At 43.1% G+C, this 19,820-nt stretch overlaps 1 protein-coding gene across 1 annotated transcript in view; it reads right to left on the bottom strand.

The window, feature by feature from the left end:
- The window catches only part of LOC106607667 (zinc finger DHHC-type palmitoyltransferase 14), a 49,522-nt gene extending 30,802 nt beyond the window's left edge, over positions 1-18,720 (bottom strand). The window contains exon 1 of the mRNA XM_014204863.2: positions 17,528-18,720. Within this exon, the coding sequence (XP_014060338.1) occupies positions 17,528-17,772 (245 nt within the window). The 5' untranslated portion in view covers positions 17,773-18,720. The remainder of the gene's footprint in view (positions 1-17,527) is intronic.
- Between the last annotated feature and the right edge of the window lie 1,100 nt (positions 18,721-19,820).

Consider the following 19,820-nt stretch of genomic DNA (forward strand, 5'->3'; position numbering starts at 1 on the left):
ATTAGATTCAGTATTATCTATTATACAACGATTTGATTAGAACAAGGATTGGATGTCCATTCATATTTTAGTGGGTACAATATCGAAATCAAAATCTCATGAAATAACCCCATGTAGGTTCCCTTAATAAAGTGCTCTATGGGTTGTTCCAATATCAGACATTGAGATCTCCGACATTTCATGAGGGGGGCTCAGGTTTGATTGAGCTCAGGTTTGATTAATTGGTTGCAGGTTATAGCCTAGGCAGAGAGGGTAGAGCGGCACCTCTAAAACTATATTAAATCTTAAATGGTAGTAGTCATGAAGTGAAATATCATTATTTTATCGACTTACTGATGCATAGTCAGTGTTGACTGATATGAGAGCAGTATAGCTGCCACTTTAGCTCTGTGAGGCGGTTACACTGGAATTGAATTAGACTGAAACCCAGAGACCTTATCGGTCCGTCATAATTGTTATTGGAAATAGCTGCAGAAAGTTTCCAAGTAGTAGCTTAGTCCTTCCTTTTTTTAGTCCTGCTAAAGGAGGGGGTTATCAACCAAGAAGACGTGGATGTCAATTATGGCAGCCTCCCGCACCTCTCTGATTCAGAGGGGTTGGATTAAATGTGGAAGACACATTTCAGTTGAAAGCATTCAGTTGTACCTAGTCAGTTGTATCTCCCTTTCCCAATGTTGTTGTTGGCATTTTACCCAAAACGGGGATAATTGTCAGAGGGCTTGGTGAATCTGGCACACAGTGGAGGGAAAGGTTGGGTAGGGACATGGTAGTGAGTCTTTCAATCTACAGTATATAGCTGCACTTCTCTATTCCACTGCCTTTGTAAAGGACTGTGCCCTTGGTGTACAGACTATGGAATATGGACAGTCATAGATAGTGTACTGGAAAAATAGTCTGAATGGAAGCTTAAAAATACACAAGGACAATATCTTCTTGACCCAAAATTTCAGGCAATGGTGTTCTGGGCCCTATTATTATAAATGTATCCCAATGAATCAAATGAATGTTTCTCAGCCTTGAGAAGAGGAGAAGTGAAAACATTCAGACATGATCGTCTTTCCATCATTTCATTTTCTGATGCTCTATGCAAAAATCACTAAACAACATGCAAACGTTAACCAGCAGTTGATCCATTCCATGGTTGAATCACGACACATTCATTTGACCATTTGTGCTATGTTTCCCAGGCAAATCCCAGAGCATGTTGGACTATAAACGAATGAATGTTTTGGCTCTTCACTCAGGCTAGAGGATTGTAATTACTTTAGTCTTATCCTTGAGTCAAACACAACCAACAGAGACCAAGGCTGCCTGCATCCCAAATGTCACCCTATTCCCTGTGTACAGTGGCTTGCGAAAGTATTCACCCCCCTTGGCATTTTTCCTGTTTTGTTGCCTTACAACCTGGAATTAAAATAGATTTTGGGGGGGTTTGTATCATTTGATTTACACAACATGCCTACCACTTTGAAGATGCAAAATATTTTTTATTGTGAAACAAATAAAAAATAAGACAAAAAATCAGAACTTGAACGTGCATAACTATTCACCCCCCCAAAGTCAATACTTTGTAGAGCCACCTTTTGCAGCAATTACAGCTGCAAGTCTCTTGGGGTATGTCTTTATTAGCTTGGCACATCTAGCTACTGGGATTTTTGCCCATTCTTCAAGGCAAAACTGCTCCAGCTCCTTCAAGTTGGATGGGTTCTGCTGGTGTACAGCAATCTTTAAGTCATACCACAGATTCTCAATTGGATTGAGGTCTGGGCTTTGTCTAGGCCATTCCAAGACATTTAAATGTTTTCCCTTAAACCACTCGAGTGTTGCTTTAGCAGTATGCTTAGGGCCATTGTCCTGCTGGAAGGTGAACCTCCATCCCAGTCTCAAATCTCTGGAAGACTGAAACAGGTTTCCCTCAAGAATTTCCCTGTATTTAGCACCATCCATGATTCCTTCAATTCTGACCAGTTTCCCAGTCCCTGCCGATGAAAAACATCCCCACAGCATGGATGGTGTTCTCTGGGTGATGAGAGGTGTTGGGTTTGCGCCAGACATAGCGTTTTCCTTGATGGCCAAAAAGTTACATTTTAGTCTCCTCTGACCAGAGTCCCTTCTTCCATACATTTGGGGTGACTCCCACATGCCTTTTGGCGAACACCAAATGTGTTTGCTTATTTTTTTCTTTAAGCAATGGCTTTTCTGGCCACTCTTCTGTAAAGCCCAGCTCTGTGGAGTGTACGGCTTAAAGTTGTCCTATGGACAGATACTCCAATCTCCGCTGTGGAGCTTTGCAGCTCCTTCAGGGTTATCTTTGGTCTCTTTGTTGCCTCTCTGATTAATGCCCTCCTTGCCTGCTCTGTGAGTTTTGGTGGGCGGCCCTCTCTTGGCAGGTTTGTTGTGGTGCCATATTCTTTCCATTGTTTAATAATGGATTTAATGGTGCTCCGTGGGATGTTCAAAGTTTCTGATATTTTTTTATAACCAAACCCTGATCTGTACTACTCCACAACTTTGTCTCAGGGAAAAAGGTCTTTGGTCTTCAAGGTGCCGCTTGCTTGCTGGTGCCCCTTGCTTAGTGGTGTTGCAGACTCTGGGGCCTTTCAGAACAGGTCTATATATACTGAGATCATGTGACAGATCATTTGACACTTAAATAAAGTCCACCTGTGTGCAATCTAACTAATTATGTGACTTCTGAAGGTAATTGGTTTCATCAGATCTTATTTAGGGGCTTCATAGCAAAGGGGGTGAATACATATTCACACACAATTTTTTGAAACAAGTAATTATTTTCATTTCACTTCACCAATTTTGACTATTTTGTGTATGTCCATTACATGTAATCCAAATAAAAATCCATTTAAATGACAGGTTGTAATGCAACAAAATAGGGAAAACACCAAGGGGGATGAATACTTTTGCAAGGCACTGTAGTGCACTACTTTTGACCAGGCGTTGGTCAAAAGTAGTGCACTATATAGGGAACAGGATACAACCCAAATCAAACTGTGACTAATCGGTGACTCTCCTCCAGTTGCCTTGCAAGCTGTTGGTTCGACAGGACACAAAGAGCTCTAGAGGAAACTGTTACTACGGAAACAGGAACACTACGGTGCCATGTTTTGGTATGGAATGCGGGAGGAATGAAAGACCACAGAGGGAAAGGTGGGGGATGGGGAGAGAGACAGGAAAATCTCTGTCAGTCATCCCTCGACTCTCTGCATATTACCATTGATGTCAAATGAATGAATTTGCATGTGATAACATTAGGCCTTTACAAGCTGTCATGAACAATTCTAATTGAAGACATCTGTGTATGTGACTTAATTGCCTTATATTTGTGACATTTTAGCACTCAATGGGTAGGCCATTGAATTGCAGGCTTTTCAGGCTTATACACTAAGCACATCCAAAAAGGTTCTTAATTGAAACCTGTTTTGATTGCAATTATATAAACCTTTAAAAATGACCCTTTGGAAACCTGCAGAACCTTAGAGATCGATGGGTTGGACGATCCTTTTCTCCTCAATCATCTTGAAAAAACGTATACTTCAAAACTACAAATCAACCAATGCTCCATCGTTAACAAAATGGAAAAGTCAAATGCTTTATTATCTAAATGTTGAAAGTGCATGGGCAACTGAGAGAAATAAAATGCTGCAGTTTGAGGCCATGTGGCGGAGAGTGACACGGGTGCTGGAGATGGATGGGGGTGTAAGCAGGTGGGTCTGGGCAGGGGTGATGTTGTGGATGTTTGTATGTGTCTGTTGTCATTTGTATGTGTATGTTTTGTATTGTTTAAATATTTATATTAAAACAATTTGAATAAAAAGGAAGCCTAGAGATCTATGAAAACGTTTCACAGACCTTCAACATGTGAGAAAGGATCACAGAGGATGACTATGAGTCTTGCTGACTTAGTTAACATTTATGTACACTGCATTCAGCCTTTCCTTACAGTTCTCTGCTGCCAATGACTGGAACGAACTGCAAAAAAAAAATCACTGAAGCTGGAGACTCATATCTCCCACACTAACATTAAGCACCAGCTGTCAGAGCAGCTCACAGATCACTGCACCTGTACATAGCCCATCTGTAAATAGCCCATCTAACTACCTCATCCCCATACTGTTATTTATTTTGCTCCTTTGCACACCAGTATCTCTACTTGCACACTCATCTTCTGCACATCTATCACTCCAGTGTTTAATTGCTATATTGTAATTTTTTCGCCACTATGGCCTATTTATTCGCTTACCTTCCTTATCCTACCTCATTTGCACACATTGTGTATAGACTTTTTCTATTGTATTATCAACTGTATGTTTGTTTATTCCATGTGTAACTCTGTGTTGTTGTTTGTGTTGCACTGCTTTGCTTTATCTTGGCCAGGTCGCAGTTGTAAATGAGAACTTGTTCTCAACTAGCCTACCTGGTTAAATAAAGGTTAAATATATATTTTTTAAATACAAATTTAGAAAGTATTCAGACCCCTTCACTTTTTCCATATTTTGTTACATCACAGCCTTATTCTAAAATTCATGAAATCATTTTTTCCTCATCAATCTACACACAATACCCCATAATGACAAAGCAAAAACAGGTTTGTAGAAATGTTTGCAAATGTATAAAAACATAAAAAACATTTACATAAGTGTTCAGACCCTTTACTCAGTATACCAGGATCTCCGGGACGTTTTCTCCAAGACCTGCGCCACCTGTCTGTCTCTGTCCTCATCACCCCTGGGACTGTGGCATCGACCTGCTTGCAGGCTCTACGCCTCCACATCTACCCTCTGTCGGTGGCTGAAACCAAGGCTATGGAGTACATCCAGGAAGCTCTCCAACAGAGTTTCATCCGAACGTCCACCTCCCCTGAGTTGGCGGGCTTCTTCTTCGTTGCCAAGAAGGACGGAGATCTACACCTGTGCATCAATTACAGAGAACTCAATTCCTTCACCACCAAGTACTGCTACCCTCTCCCGTTGGTGCTGGCCGCGATCGAACAGCTCAGCGGGTCCCGTTTCTTTTAATACCAAATTGGACCTACGGAGTGCATACAATCTGATCCGCATCCGGGAGGGGAATAAATGGAAAACGGCATTCAGCACGATGTCTGGTCACTATGAGTACTTGGTGATGCCTTATGGATTAGCCAATGCTCCGTCAGTGTTCCAGGCATTCGTTAACGAGGTGTTCCAGGACATGCTTGGGTGCCAGGAGGTGGTTGTGTATATCAATGACATCCTGGTCTACTCGGCCACGTTGGAGGATTACATCGCCAACGTCAGAGTAGTCCTGGAACGACTCCTGGAGAATCACCTGTATGTGAAAGCGGAGAAGTGCCAGTTCCATCAGGTCGCTGTTTCCTTCTTAGGATCAGTCCATAGGGAGTTATGATGGAGGAGAGGAAGGGCGATGCAGTCATGACCAGTCCCAACCACCATAAATGGGCTACAACGGTTTTTGGGGTTTGCCAACTTCTACCGCCGCTTCATTAGGAACTTCAGCTCCATCGCCTCTCCTCCCACCTCAAGGGTGGTCCTCATAAGTTGGTGTGGAGTCCTGCAGTCAATGAGGCCTTCCGTATACTGAAGGGGCGTTTCACCTCCGCCCCTTTGCTGAAACACCCAGATCCTATGCTGCCTCTCCGAGGTGGAGGTACACACTTCAGAAGTGGGCGTGGGGGCCGTCTTGTCCCAACGTGAAGGTAACCCACAGAAATTGTATCCATGTGCATACTACAACAAAAAAACTGTCTCCTGCAGGGAGGAACTATGCCTTTGGCGACCGGAGCTCTTGGTGGTGAAATTGGCATTAGAGGAGTGGAGACACTGGCTGGAAGGCACCAAGGACCCATTTCTCATCCTCACCGACCATCAGAACCTGGAGTACATACGGACAGCGAGGCGGCTGAACCAGCGCCAAGCAAGGTGGGCCCTTTTCTTCACTAGATTCGACTTCACCTTGTCATATCACCCAGGTTCAAAGAACATCAAAGCCGATGCCCTGTCCCGTCTCTACGATGTGGGAGATGTTTCTGTCCTGAGTGCACCCATCATTCTGCCCTTTCGAGTCGTTGCCCCCGTGCTTTGGGACATAGATGTGGACATTCGCCAGGCTCTGGAGAGGGAACCCACGTTCCCACAGGGATAAGGGATCGGCTGTTGCCCTGGGCGTGGGGCTGGACGATATGGCAAATAAATTATCACGATATGTATGTATATATTTTTCATTCGATAAAGATAATTAATCACAATATTAATCAAATAATGTTTAAAAGGTGCATATCTGCTTCAGACTCAAGAATGCCTGTGTCACGCCCTGATCTGAGAGAGACGGTTTATTTCTCTATTTTGTTAGGTCAGGGTGTGGGGTGGGCATTCTATGTCATTATATTTCTATGTTTTGGCCAGGTATAGTTTCCAATCAGAGGCAGCTGTCTATTGTTGTCTCTGATTGGGAACCATACTTAGGCAGCCTTTTCCCACCTGTGTTTGTGGGTAGTTGTTTTCTGTTTTGTGTTTCTGTACCTGACAGAACTGTGTGCTTTCATTTCCCGTTGTTAATTTTGTTCGAGTGTTTGTTTGATTTAAATAAATAATCATGAACACGTGCCACGCTGCATCTTGGTCACCTCTCTACGACGATCGTTGCAGCCTGAACAAACCAAAGGCTTTAATGTTTCTTATTTATTGTCAGAATTAGAACTCACAAATAACATTTAAAACATTTGTTTAAAGCTGTAAACCCTTACAATTCATGAGTAAGAAATAAAATAGTGCAAGTCAATATGCATTATAACTGTTAGCCTAACGGCACATCACAGTTTGTTGGGGTAGTTGTTGTCTTACAAGTTACAAGAAAGAAAGACAAGTCTGTCTACTGTCTCTAGCTTTAATGATAATTATCACAATTTTAATCAATTAATGTTTAAAAAGGGTCATTTCTGCTTAAGGCTTAAATGTTTTTTATTTATTGTCAGAAGTAGAATAACTCACAAATAACATTAACTCCACCTTTTTTTTAAAGCTATAAACCCTTACAAGTTGTGAACAAGAAAAAAAAAAACTAAAAACAAATAGTGCAAGTCAATATGCATTATAACTGTTGGCACATCACAGTTGAAGTTGGGTTAGTTGTTGTCTTACAAGTTACAAGCAAGAAAGACAAGTTTGTCTACGGTCTCTGGCTTTAAAGCTGCCCTATGGCAGGTCACTATGTTTCCACCGGTGCTAAAAACACGCTCTGAGGGGGAGCTGGTCGCAGGAATGCACAGGTAGCGCTTTGCCAGGTGGATGACTTGGGAAAAGTTTTTTGGGTGGATCTTCCACCAGTTCAGTGGATTGGTTTCACTGTCAGCATCAGGAGACTGAAGGTAGCAGCTGAGTTCCTTCTCTGCCAGCTGGATTTCAGTAAGACCTGTGGTGATGGAGCATGGATTTCTGAAAAAAACTGCCCAATTACTTTCTCTTTTTAGCTGTCAGTTGTGGTGAAGCGGTAGCAACGTCTCTCTGTGCTGGGCTTGGGTTTTCATGTCCCTCATTGACCATCTCTGAGACAGCTCTTGCTTTTATGTGGCCCACCTTCTCCTCTTTGATGTAATGTGTTTTAAAATGAGGGTCGACCAACGAGGCTATGTCCAGGTGGTCATCTGTGGCTAGGTCATCATATTTCTCATTCAGATAGTTCATGACTATCGTTTTGATGGTTTGGGTGAGCTCTGTTTCACCATCATCGGGTTTCATGACCTCTGTATTGAACAGGTGTAGTACTGGCTTCAGGTAAGACACACTGTCATAAGACTCACCAGACAGAGCATCTGTGAATTGTAGGAGTGGGTCAATGTCTGGTTGATGGACTCAAGAACATCTATATCAGTATAGGTGGGAGCTAAGTGCCGGGTCTTCTGGTCACTGGACAAGACCTGTGAAATGGCTTTCTCCTGCTCCAGTACTCTTTGCAACATCTTTTGGCGTGATCCCCACCTGGTAGGTGACTGTCACCAACTTGTGCTGGGGTAGGTTGTGTTCTTTTTGAGCAACTGCCAGGTCTCCTTTTTCCACGAATAGGAAAAGTAATCTACCGCTTTCTTACACACTCCAATTGCTCGATCCATCCGTTTGTCTCTACCCACTCTCTCTAAGAGAAATCAAGAGATTTTAATACAATTTTAAAATCACAATAAACCCTTTAGTTATGTACAAATGTAATATTTAACTTAATCAGTTGATAAAAAAAATGCACATTTAGTTTCATCTAACCAATCACTTCAATATACACAATTGACAAGGTTACTTACCAATGGCCAAGTGCAGACGATGTTCATAACATTGCAGTCAGGTCCATTTGTTGATTTGAGCGGCCTTCACCACGTTCGCACCACTATCCGTTGTAATGCAGACCTGTCTGTCTTGACTGAGTCCCCAGGAGGTGAGAGCGTCAATGAGCCCCTCTGCTATAACTTCACCCATGTGGTCGTCGGGAAAGTATGATGTTTGAAGCCATATATTTAGAAGATTCCACTCTTTGTCAATATAGTGGATAGTGAGGCTAATATAAGGCTCTGACGTGCGTGCGACTAGACCACAGATCGGTAGTAGTAGCAACATACGTCAAATCTGTCTTGAGCTGTTCCTCAACTTTTTCCCTACACTCGGTGTAGAGTTTAGGCAGTGCGGTGTGAGCGAAATGTAAATCACACATTTTTCATAGTTAATAGTGGCTACTCAATCACTCGAGGTGCTAAGTGGTTTTTAGTTGGCGTATACCTCTCCACATGCATATTGTCACTTCTCCTCACATTCCTGCTGCGTCACAGAGGTGAAATGGACTGCTGTACCGAATTATTCTATATCAACATTATCGAAAGTTAAACGTTTTAGTTACCTCGATAATTATTGATATTGATTTATCGCCCAGCCCTACCTGGGTGCAACACATCTCATCACTGGACACCCAAGTATCCCCGCACTATTCAATCTATCTCTGGAAAGTACTGGTGGCCCACCTTGGCGCAGGACGTCGCTCGCTATGTCAACTCTTGCTCCATATGTGCCCAAACTAAATCTCCCCGGCACGCTCCAGCAGGGAAACTCCTTCCTCTTCCCATGCCTCAGCGGCCTTGGTCTCATCTGTCCATTGATTTTGTCACTGATCTCCCCTCTTCTGATGGTTTCACTACTATTATGGTTGTTGAGGACAGATTCTCGAGATCCTGCCATTTTATCCCTCTTATTGGTCTCCCTAACGCCCAGGTCGCTGAGGCACTGTTCCCGTAGGTCTTCCAGCACTATGGATTTCCAGAGGACATCGTCTTCGACCACAGCCCCCAATTCACGTCACGGGTATGGAAAGCCTTCATGGAGAAGCTGGGGGTCACGATCAGCCTCACATCCGGGTACCGGCCTCAGTCCAACGGGCAGGTAGAGAGGATGAACCAGGAGCTGGGGAGGTTCCTTACGAGTCACTGCCAGGGGGAGTGGGCCCGGTTTCTTCCCTGGGTAGAGTACGGCCAGAATTCACAGCATCAATTCTCCACCGGGCTGACCTCCTTCCAGTGTGTCCTGGGATATCAGCCAGCCCTGGCTCCATGGACCCCGAGCCAGACCGAAGCTCCTGCGGTGGACGAGTGGTTCAGGCGCGCAGAGGAGGTTTGGTCCCCTGGCTGGTGCCGTCCTCCGCGACACCCTTCCACCTCCCCTGGATATTGATGGGAGCCCCGCCTATGCCGTCAGGTCCCTCCTGGACTCCTGACGTCGTGGGGGTCAGATCCAGTACCTGGTGGACTGGGAGGGGTATGGTCCAGAGGAGCGCTGTTGGGTCCCGGTGGATTTCCACCTCCGCCGTCCGGACCAGCCCACTCCTCGCCATCGAGGCCGTCCCCCTGGCCGGCGTTGTCCTGCGGCTGGAGCCGTGTGTCAGGAGGCAGGGCACTGTCATGTCTACTCACACTCTCCTGCTCCAGCGCTCGACGTCGCCGGTCTACTAACCACCAGTCCTGGCAACCCACATTACACACACCTGGCAACCATCATTGTGCACACTTGCTCCCCATTGTTACGCACACCTGGACTTCATCATCAACCTGATTATTCTCCCTTTATTTAGCTCTCATTAGCCTCAGTCTTCAGACAGTAGTGGTTTTGTTTACGTTCAGTACGCTACTACAATTTTGATTATCTTCATGTTTCTTATTATTAAACTCACCTTCTGCACCTGCTTCATGACTCCCTGCGTATGTGTTGCATTAACATTTATAATTATGACATTAAATATTTATTTATAAACTTTAAATTGGGAATTGTTTTTGGTGTATCATGAATTAGGGACATGAGTGACCTTGCTCCCAGTGATTTTAGCTCTCTGGGTCATGCAAGTAGGCTACAGTAAAGTGAGAAAGATCATAGGTCTATTTACGTTTTATGAACATGTATTTTTTCACATAAATTGTTGTGGGGAAAACAAAGTTGGTTTAACCCTTTGACACGTACCAACACACGGATGTGATCGATCTACAGTGATCCCTGAAACGTACGCTCAAACCGGAGTGATTAGAGTCCAGTTTCGATTGACGCAACAGTCAACGTTTGAGCCGGCCACAGTTTTTTCACAGAAACATTCTGCACAAACACAGTCCTTACAACGTTATGTCCTGAATGTGACCGGTTTATTTTTGAATACAATGTCATTCGCAGAAGTAGCGACTGCATAACACAATCATCCAAACTGGAAAATATAGGCTACATTTGTCCTAGCGCTAACTGAGGAAAGATTGACATAACACAAGCAGTCATATTTAGATAACTCTCGGCTGACAGAAACCATAATATGAATTACCTAATAGCAATTACTATTTGTAATTCATCACATCACGGGTGAGCTCACTATTGATCGAAATAATTGAGTAAAACACTTTCAAAAAATCTGACCATAGCACCGCCTGGAGTTTGATAAACAACATTGGCACTTGGAATGGAATGGGTGCTATTGTCCGATGACATGAAAATAGAGCTCTTCGGCGTCGAGAAACTGTAAAATATGGTGGCAGATCTTTGACGTTATGGGGCTATTTTACTTACACTGGTCAACGGCATGAACTTTACCAAGTACCAGGATGCTGAAACTTGGTCTCAAGTAGATCTTCCAGCAAGACAATAACCCCAAGCATACATAAAAATCTACAAACATATGGTAAATTCACGACAAAAAAAATCAACATTTTGAAATGGCCATCTCAGTCTCCTGACTTGAACCCCATTAAAAACCAGTGGTTTGAAATGAAGAGGGCAGTCCATAAGCACATACAAAGGATATCAAGGATCTAGAAAGATGCTGTATGGAGGAAAGGTCTAAGATTCCTCCCAATGTGTTCTCCAGTCTCATAATTTTATAAAAATGCACAGTGTAGAGTATATTTTATTTTTCAGAACATCAAACTTTGAATTTTAAGAAAATAAAGGTGTACCTTTGATAAGAGGTCAAGGAACCCACCACATTTGTCTGTAGATCTGTAGCTCATATGGACAGGAAATATTAATGTATTTTCAATTAAATGAAAAATGGCAATTCTAATGAGTATACTATGAAGGAGGGATGTCATTGACCTAACATCAAGTAGTTTTAGATGTACTGCATACGGTGCATTCGGAAAGTATTCAGACCCCACACCTTTTCCACATTTTGTTACGTTACAGCCTTATTCTAAAATGAAATTGTTTCCCCCCCCCCCACCAATCTACACAAAATACCCCATAATGACAAAGCAAAAAAATTTTTGCTAATAAAAAAACCCAATTGAAATATCACATTTACATAAGTATTCAGACGCTTTACTCAGTACTTTATTGAAGCACCTTTAGCAACGATTACAGCCTCGAGTTTTCTTGGGTATGACGCTACAAGGTTGGCGCCGGATGAGATGGTTGCCGTTTTACAGTTTCCTAACCAATTGCGCTATTGTGTGTGTTTTTTTGCATTATTTGTAACTTATTTTGTACATAATGTTTCTGGATATCAGGACAACGATTACTCACCTCGTAGTGGACGAAGAGTTTTTCTTTAATGAGTCGGATGCGAAGGATTTACTTCAGACACCCGACAAGTCCCAAATCCCCATAATTCGCATGAGAAAGAGATATCGGGGACGTAGGTCCAGGTGCCTTGTAAGGATCCGACGGCAAGTGGGTACGACGGCAAATCTGCCTCTACCATCTACCACTATAGTTTGTTAACAAGAAATTTGTGGAATGGTTGAAAAACTAGTTTTAATGATTCCAACCTAAGTGTATGTAAACTTCCGACTTCAACTGTACATATAAATATATGGATGAGCGATGACCGAGCGGCATAGGCAAGATAAAATAGATGGTATAAAATACAGTATATACATATGTGATGAGTAATGCAAGATATGTAAACATTATTAAAGTGGCATTATTAAAGTGACTAGTGATCCATTTATTAAAGTGGTCAATGATTTCAAGTCTGTATTTAGGCAAGAAGCCTCTCTGTGTTAGAGATGGCTGTATAACAGTCTGATGGCCTTGAGATAGAAGCTGTTTTTCAGTCTCTCGGTCCCAGCTTTGATGCACCTGTACTGACCTCACCTTCTGGATGATAGCGGGGTGAACAGACAGTGGCTCGGGTGGTTGATGTCCTTGATGATCTTTTTGGCCTTCCTGTGACATCGGGTGCTGTAGGTGTCCTGGAGGGCAGGTAGTTTCCCCCCGGTGATGCGTTGTGCAGACTACACCGCCCTCTGGAGAGCCTTGCGGTTGTGGGCGTTGCAGCTGCCGTACCAGACGGTGATACAGACCGACAGGATGCTCTCAATTGTGCATCTGTAAAAGTTTGTGAGGGTTTTAGGTGACAAACCAAATTTCTTCAGCCTCCTGAGGTTGAAGAGGCGCTGTTGCGCCTTCTTCACCACGCTGTCTGTGTGGGTGGACCATTTCAGATTGTCCATGATGTATACGTTGAGGAATTTAAAATGTTCCTCCTTTTCCACTGCTGTCCTGTCGATGAGGATAGGGGGGGTGCTCCCTCTACTGTTTCCTGAAGTCCACGATCATCTCCTTTGTTTTGTTGACGTTGAGTGAGAGGTTGTTTTCCTGACACCACACTCCAAGTGCTCACACCTCCTCCCTGTAGGCTGTCTCGTCGTGGTTGGTATTCAAGCCCACTACTGTTGTGTCGTCTGCAAACTTGATGATTGAATTGGAGGCATGCATGGCCACGCAGTCATGGGTGAACAGGGAGTACAGGAGGGGGCTGAGCACGCACCCTTGTGGGGCCCTAGTGTTGAGGATCAGCAAAGTGGAGATGTTGTTTCCTACCTTCACCACCTGGGGGCAGCCCGTCAGGAAGTCCAGGACCCACTTGCACAGGGTGGGGTTGAGACCCAGGGCCTCCAGCTTGATGATGAGCTTGGAGGGTACTATAGTGTTGAATGCTCAGCTGTAGTCAATGACCAGCATTCTTACATAGGTATTCCTCTTGTCCAGATGGGATAGGGCAGTGTGCAGTGTGATGACGATTGCGTCGTCTGTGGACCTATTGGGGCGGTATGCAAATTGAAGTGCGTCTAGAGTGGCAGGTAAGGTGGAGGTGATATGATCGTTGGCTAGTCTCTAAAAGCACTTCCTGATGACAGAAGTGAGTGCTATGGGGCAATAGTCAATTAGTTCAGTTACCTTTGCCTTCTTGGGTACGGGAACAATGGTGGCCATCTTGAAGCATGTGGGGACAGAAGACTGGGATAGGGAAGGAATGAATATGTCCGTAAACACACCAGCCAGCTGGTCTGCGCATGCTCTGAGAACACGGCTTGGGATGCCGGCCCAGCATTGCGAGGGTTAACACGTTTAAATGTCTTACTAACGTCGGCCACGGAGAAGGAGAGGAGGGGGCCCGCAGTCCTTGGTAGCAGGCTGTGCGGTGGCACTGTATTATCCTCAAAGCAGGCAAAGAAGGTGTTTAGTTTGTCTGGAAGAAAGAAGTTGGTGTCCGTGACGTGGCTGGTTTTCTTCTTGTAGTCCGTGATTGCCTGTAGACCCTACCACATACGTCTCGTGTCTGAGCTGTTGAATTGCCATTCCACTTTGTCCCTATACCGACATTCTTGTTTGATTGCCTTGCAGAGGAAATAACTACACTGTCTGTATTCAGCCATATTCCCAGTCATCTTTCCATGGTTAAATGCCCCAGTCTGAGGTCTTGAGCATTCTGGAGCAGGTGTTCATCAAGTATCTCTCTGTACTTTGCTCAGTTCATCTTTGCCTCAATCCTGACTAGTCTCCCAGTCCCTGCCGCTGAAAAACATACCCACAGCATGATGCTGCCTCTACCATGCTTCACCGTAGGGATGGTGCGAGGTTTCCTCCAGACGTGACGCTTGGCATTCAGTCCAAAGAGTTCAATCTTGGTTTCATCAGACCAGAGAATCTTGTTTCTCATGATCTGAGAGTTTTTAGGTGCCTTTTACTGAGGAGTGGCTTCCGTCTGGCCACTCTACAATAAAGGCCTGATTGGTGGAGTGCTGCAGAGATGCTTGTCCTTCTGGAAGTTTCTCCCATCTCCACAGAGGAACTCTGGAGCTCTGTCAGAGTGACCACCGGGTTCTTGGTCACCTCCGTGACCCAGGCCCTCCTCCCCAGATTGCTCAATTTGGCCAGCCGGCCAGCTCTAGGAAGAGTCTTGGTGGTTCCAAACTTCTTCCATTTAAGAATGATGGAGGCCCCTGTGTTCTTGGGGACCTTCAATGCTGCAGAAATGTTTTGGTACCCTTAGCCAGATCTGTGCCTCGACACAATCCTGGCTTGGTTTTTGCTATGACATGCACTGTCAACTGTGGGAACTTATATAGACAGGTGTGTGCCTTTCCTAATCATGTCCAATCAATTGAATTTACCACAGGTGGACTCCAATCAAGTTGTAGAAACATCTCAAGGATGATCAATGGAAACAGGATGCACCTGTGCTCAATTTCGAGTCTCATAGCAAAGGGTCTGAATACGTACAGCACCAGTCAAAAGTTTGGACACACCTACTCATTTCAGGGTTTTTCTTTATTTTTACAATTTTCAACATTGTAGAATAATACTGAAGGCATCACAACTATGAAATAACACATATGGAATCATGTGGTAAATAAAAAAGTTGTTAAACAAATCAAAACCTATTTTATATTTCAGATTCTTCAAAGTTGCAACCCTTTGCCTTGATGAAAGCTTTGCACACTCTTGGCATTCTCTCAACCAGTTTCATGTGGTAATCACCTGGAATGCATTTTAATTAACAGTTGTGCCTTGTTAAAAGTTAATTTGTGTAATTTCTTTCCTTTTGAGCCAATCAGTTGTGTATTGACAATGTAGAGGTGGTATACAGAAGATTTGGTAAAAGACCACGTCCATATTATGGCAAGAGCAGCTCAAATAAGCAATGAGAAACAACAGTACATCATTACTTTAAGACATATAGGTCAGTCAATCCAGGAAAACCTCAAGAACTTTGAAAGTTTCTTCAAGTTCAAGAGCAAAAAAACATCAAGCGCTATGATGAAACTGTCTCTCATGAGGACCGCCACAGGAAAAGAAGACCAAGAGTTACCTCTGCTTTAGAGGATAAGTTCATTAGAGTTACCAGCTTCAGAAATTGCAGCCCAAATAAATGCTTTAAAGAGTTCAAGTAACAGACACATCTCAACATCAACTGTTCAGTGGAGACAGCGTGAAAAAGGCCTTCATGGTCAAATTGCTGCAAAAAGAAAACACTACTAAAGGACACCAATAAGAAGAAGAGACTTGCTTGGGCCAAGAAACACGAGCAATGGACATTAGACAGGTGGAAATCTGTCCTTTGGTCTGATGAGTCCAAATTTGAGATTGTTTGTTCCAACCGCCGTGTCTTTGTGAGACGCAGAGTAGGTGAACGGATGATCTCTGCATGCGTGGTTCCCACCCTGAAGCATGGAGGAGGAGGTGTGATGGTGCTTTTCTGGTGACACTGTCTGTGATTTGTTTAGAATTCAACGCACACTTCACCAGCATGGCTACCACAGCATTCTGTAGTGATACACCATCCCATCTGGTTTGCGCTTAGTGGGACTATCATTTGTTTTTCAACAGAACAATGACCCAAAACACACCTCCAGGCGGTGTAAGGGCTATTTTACCAAGAAGGAGAGTGATGGAGTGCTGCATCAGATGACCCGACCTCAATCCAATTGAGATGGTTTGGGATGAGTTGGACCGCAGGTTGAAGGAAAAGCAGCCAACAAGTGCTCAGCATATGTGGGAACTCCTTCAAGACTGTTGGAAAAGCATTCCAGGTGAATCTGGTTGAGAGAATGCCAAAAGTGTGCAAAGCTGTCATCAAGGCAAAGGGTGGCTACTTTGAAGAATCTAAATCTAAAATATATTTTGATTTGTTTAACACTTTTTTGGTTACCTCATGATTCCATGTGTTATTTCATAGTTTTGATGTTTTCACTATTATTCTACAATGTAGAAAATAGTAAAAAATAAAACAAATTGTAGGTGTGTCCAAACTTCTGACTGGTACTGTATGTAAATAAGGTTCTGTATTATTTGTAATACATTTCAAAAAAACTCTAAAAACCTGTTTTTGCTTTGTCATTATGGTGTATAGTTTGTAGACTGCTGCAGATTTTTATTTTCTTTTATCCATTTTAGAATAAGGCTGTAATGTAACAAAATGTGGAAAAAGTCAAGGGGTCTGAATACTTTCCAAGGCACTGTACGTCATTTGGACTCGAAGCTATTGAAAATTAGATCTGTACATTAATTAATAACCACAGTTGTACTTGGCGAACATTTTTGGAAAATCAATTCTGAGGTGTACTTTTGATAAGAGATCAAGAAACCCAACACACTTGTCTGTATATCTGTAACTCATATGGACAGTGAGCTATTGAAAATATCAGGAAAAGTTCAGGTAAAAATCAGGGTGGTGAACTGGAATTCTAATGAATGTAGCATGGATGGGACGGGGGTCAGTGACCTCACATTATGTGGCTTTACATCACAATTTCACCTGGTATCTTTGTAAATAGGTAAAATATAGCACCCTTAGTAGTTAGAAGTAACTAATAAACATGTTGGGCCCTTTAGCGACTCGAGGCACTATGCAATGTGTAATGTTGATATAGGGCTAACCCTCTTAGATGGGAATGAAACCGATATTGCACTTTTACGACGGTCCCTAAAGCACCTGAGCGCCAGAAATTGCATATCGCCTCCTTTTCGGCTCTGTCAATGGAAGAGTTCGACCGTCGGTAAAAACAAATGGTGTCCCTTGCTCTCTACCATCATCTGATTGTAGTTATATAATTATCATCATCCTAGGACCTTGCGTCTGAGAGCTATTGACGAATGAACTCCGAATATCGAAATTAAAAACAAATTGACTGCGGTTACATAGCCCACCCCTTGCTCACAAATGTGCTCCACCAGTGAATTGCGTTAAGGTCTTGCATGAGCAACTGTAGTGTGTAATTTAAACTTACTCGAACGCGAAGAAAAGCCCGCTGGTGACCATGATGAGGACTAGGGTTAGGTAGAAGACCCCGGTCTGCCTCGCCATCATGACCCTTCCATTACAGTAGAATCTATTTCGACCGGGAAAGACCTGCCACTTCCTTCGGGGAATCTTCTTCTTTTTGAGCCCTAAGGTCTCCATAGGTAACGAGTTGCGCGTGCAGATCTGATTATACTGGCATTCCCGCACAGGCTCATCAAGTCCGAGATACATCTGTAAATAGTGCACCTTTTACAACAATACAAAGAATCAAGGGGAAGCTGATAAATGGGGGGTAAAGATGTGCTCCGTGCTTGTTCCAGAGATACTCCTTTGCCACAGTGGTGATGCAATGCTGTCAGAGCAAGAAAAGTTCCGTTACTGAACAATACATTTCCACCACTCAGGTTAGTGGGATAAGAATAAACATCATGATGATCGTTTATTCAAATAATAAAACATAGCCTACTTTTTAAATTACGTTTCCTTTTCGGCCTTGCATCATCCTGAATTTGATCAGATATGCCACTTGGTCTGAGAAAAGAAACATCATTGCCTCAATTGTTTGAATAATACTTCCATTGTGTTTAAAAAAAAAAAAAAACGAACTGTCTGTAGCCACCCTAGGCGACCGATGTTACTGTCAAGTGGCCAGACTTATGTAAACACCATGCAAATCACAAATCTGGAGAGGAAACGAGAAGAAACCCAGTCATAAATACGTCCTTCGAGTGTCCTTAAAAAGAGAAGAATGCTTTTCACATGTTTTTAGCCACTCAAAGTGTAGAAAAATGCAATTCTCCAACGAGGATATCCGACAAATAAAAGACGAGCATTTTACTGCAGAATAGCGCCTATTAGATTTCCTAGAAGTGGTGGCACGGCATTTCTTGCAAGCCGCCAGCGCAATAACGTCGTGCCCTTGCTCTCGAGAACCCAAGGCATTAAACAAGGCATTATGCAAATCACAAAGGTTCTCAGCTATAAACACCCTTTACCGGTGGGACCATGTAAACTACAATCCCGAAGCTCTGTTTCAACATTTAGAAACATCAATAATCCAACCTGGACTCAGCTGGTAGAGGTATCATAGTAAACGTTAATTGTTGTCGCTGGTAGAGGTAACATAGTTGTTAAGATAATGGGCATAATGCCAACCCAGAGATGGCGCTAGTGGGGCACCTATCTAGGATATATAAACAGGTGCATTATGAGTATCTGATTAGGATGTGTGACCTGTAATTTATAATACCTGAGTAAAGGATTATGCTAGCATTTTACCACACTCTCTCCGACGTGAGTTATTCACATAAACATAATAACATGGTGCCAGAAGTGGTATGAATATGGAAAATAGGATAAGGTATGTGGACAATGTAATCGCTGTCAAATAAACGTGGGACAGCTGAGCGAGGGCAAAGAGCCTGCAATGTCTCTCAGTCAAATTGTTTTTCCGTGATCAGTGGGAGAATTATGAAATCACTACTGCTTAGATTTAAAAAAAAGACCTGATTAATAAAAAGACCTGCATGTGCGAGTGGCAACACTGCTTAGTATTATTGGAAGAGAGTGCCATATGTTTCAGTGTCACCTAGATCTGGAGGAACAGAATCGAAAAAGATCAAAGAATATCCTTGACGTTTTACAAAGACATTTTGAACCCACTCGTTATGTGATTTATGAAAGATTTATTTTTAACACGTGAACAAACTCAAGCAGAGACGTCTGGTAAATATGTTGAGGCTGCGTCAATTGTCTGATTCTTGTTATTTTGAATCAATGACAGACAAAATGATCAGAGACAGACTTGTGATTGGGTGTAAAGATAACAGAGTAAGAGCAAGTATGCTGCGCGAACCACAACTTACGCTGTCTAAAACCATAGATATCTGCAAAGCAAGCGAACAGACACCGATCCAATTAAAAAAGATGAACACTGTCCCTGAACAGGCAGAATCTGTAAATTATGCCACTCAGAACAAATACAGAGATCATGTTGATAAAAAATGGAAACATTCATCGGACAGTGATGCAAGATGGAAAAATACTAAAGATGGGTGCATGTACTGTGGATCAACACACGCAAGAGCCAAATGCCCAGCACATGGGGTTGTATGCAAATTCTGTGGAAAAACTAACAATTTTCCTAAAGTGTGCAGATAAAGACAAAGTTAAGCTCAGGTTCACAAGTATTACATACATGGGACATATTTTGACAGCTGAAGGTCTGAAGCCAGACCCCAAGAAGATGGAGGCAGTACAGCAAATGCCGCCACCTACAG

Source organism: Salmo salar, chromosome ssa06 (assembly GCF_905237065.1).
Source record: "Salmo salar chromosome ssa06, Ssal_v3.1, whole genome shotgun sequence".
NCBI lineage: Eukaryota > Metazoa > Chordata > Actinopteri > Salmoniformes > Salmonidae > Salmo > Salmo salar.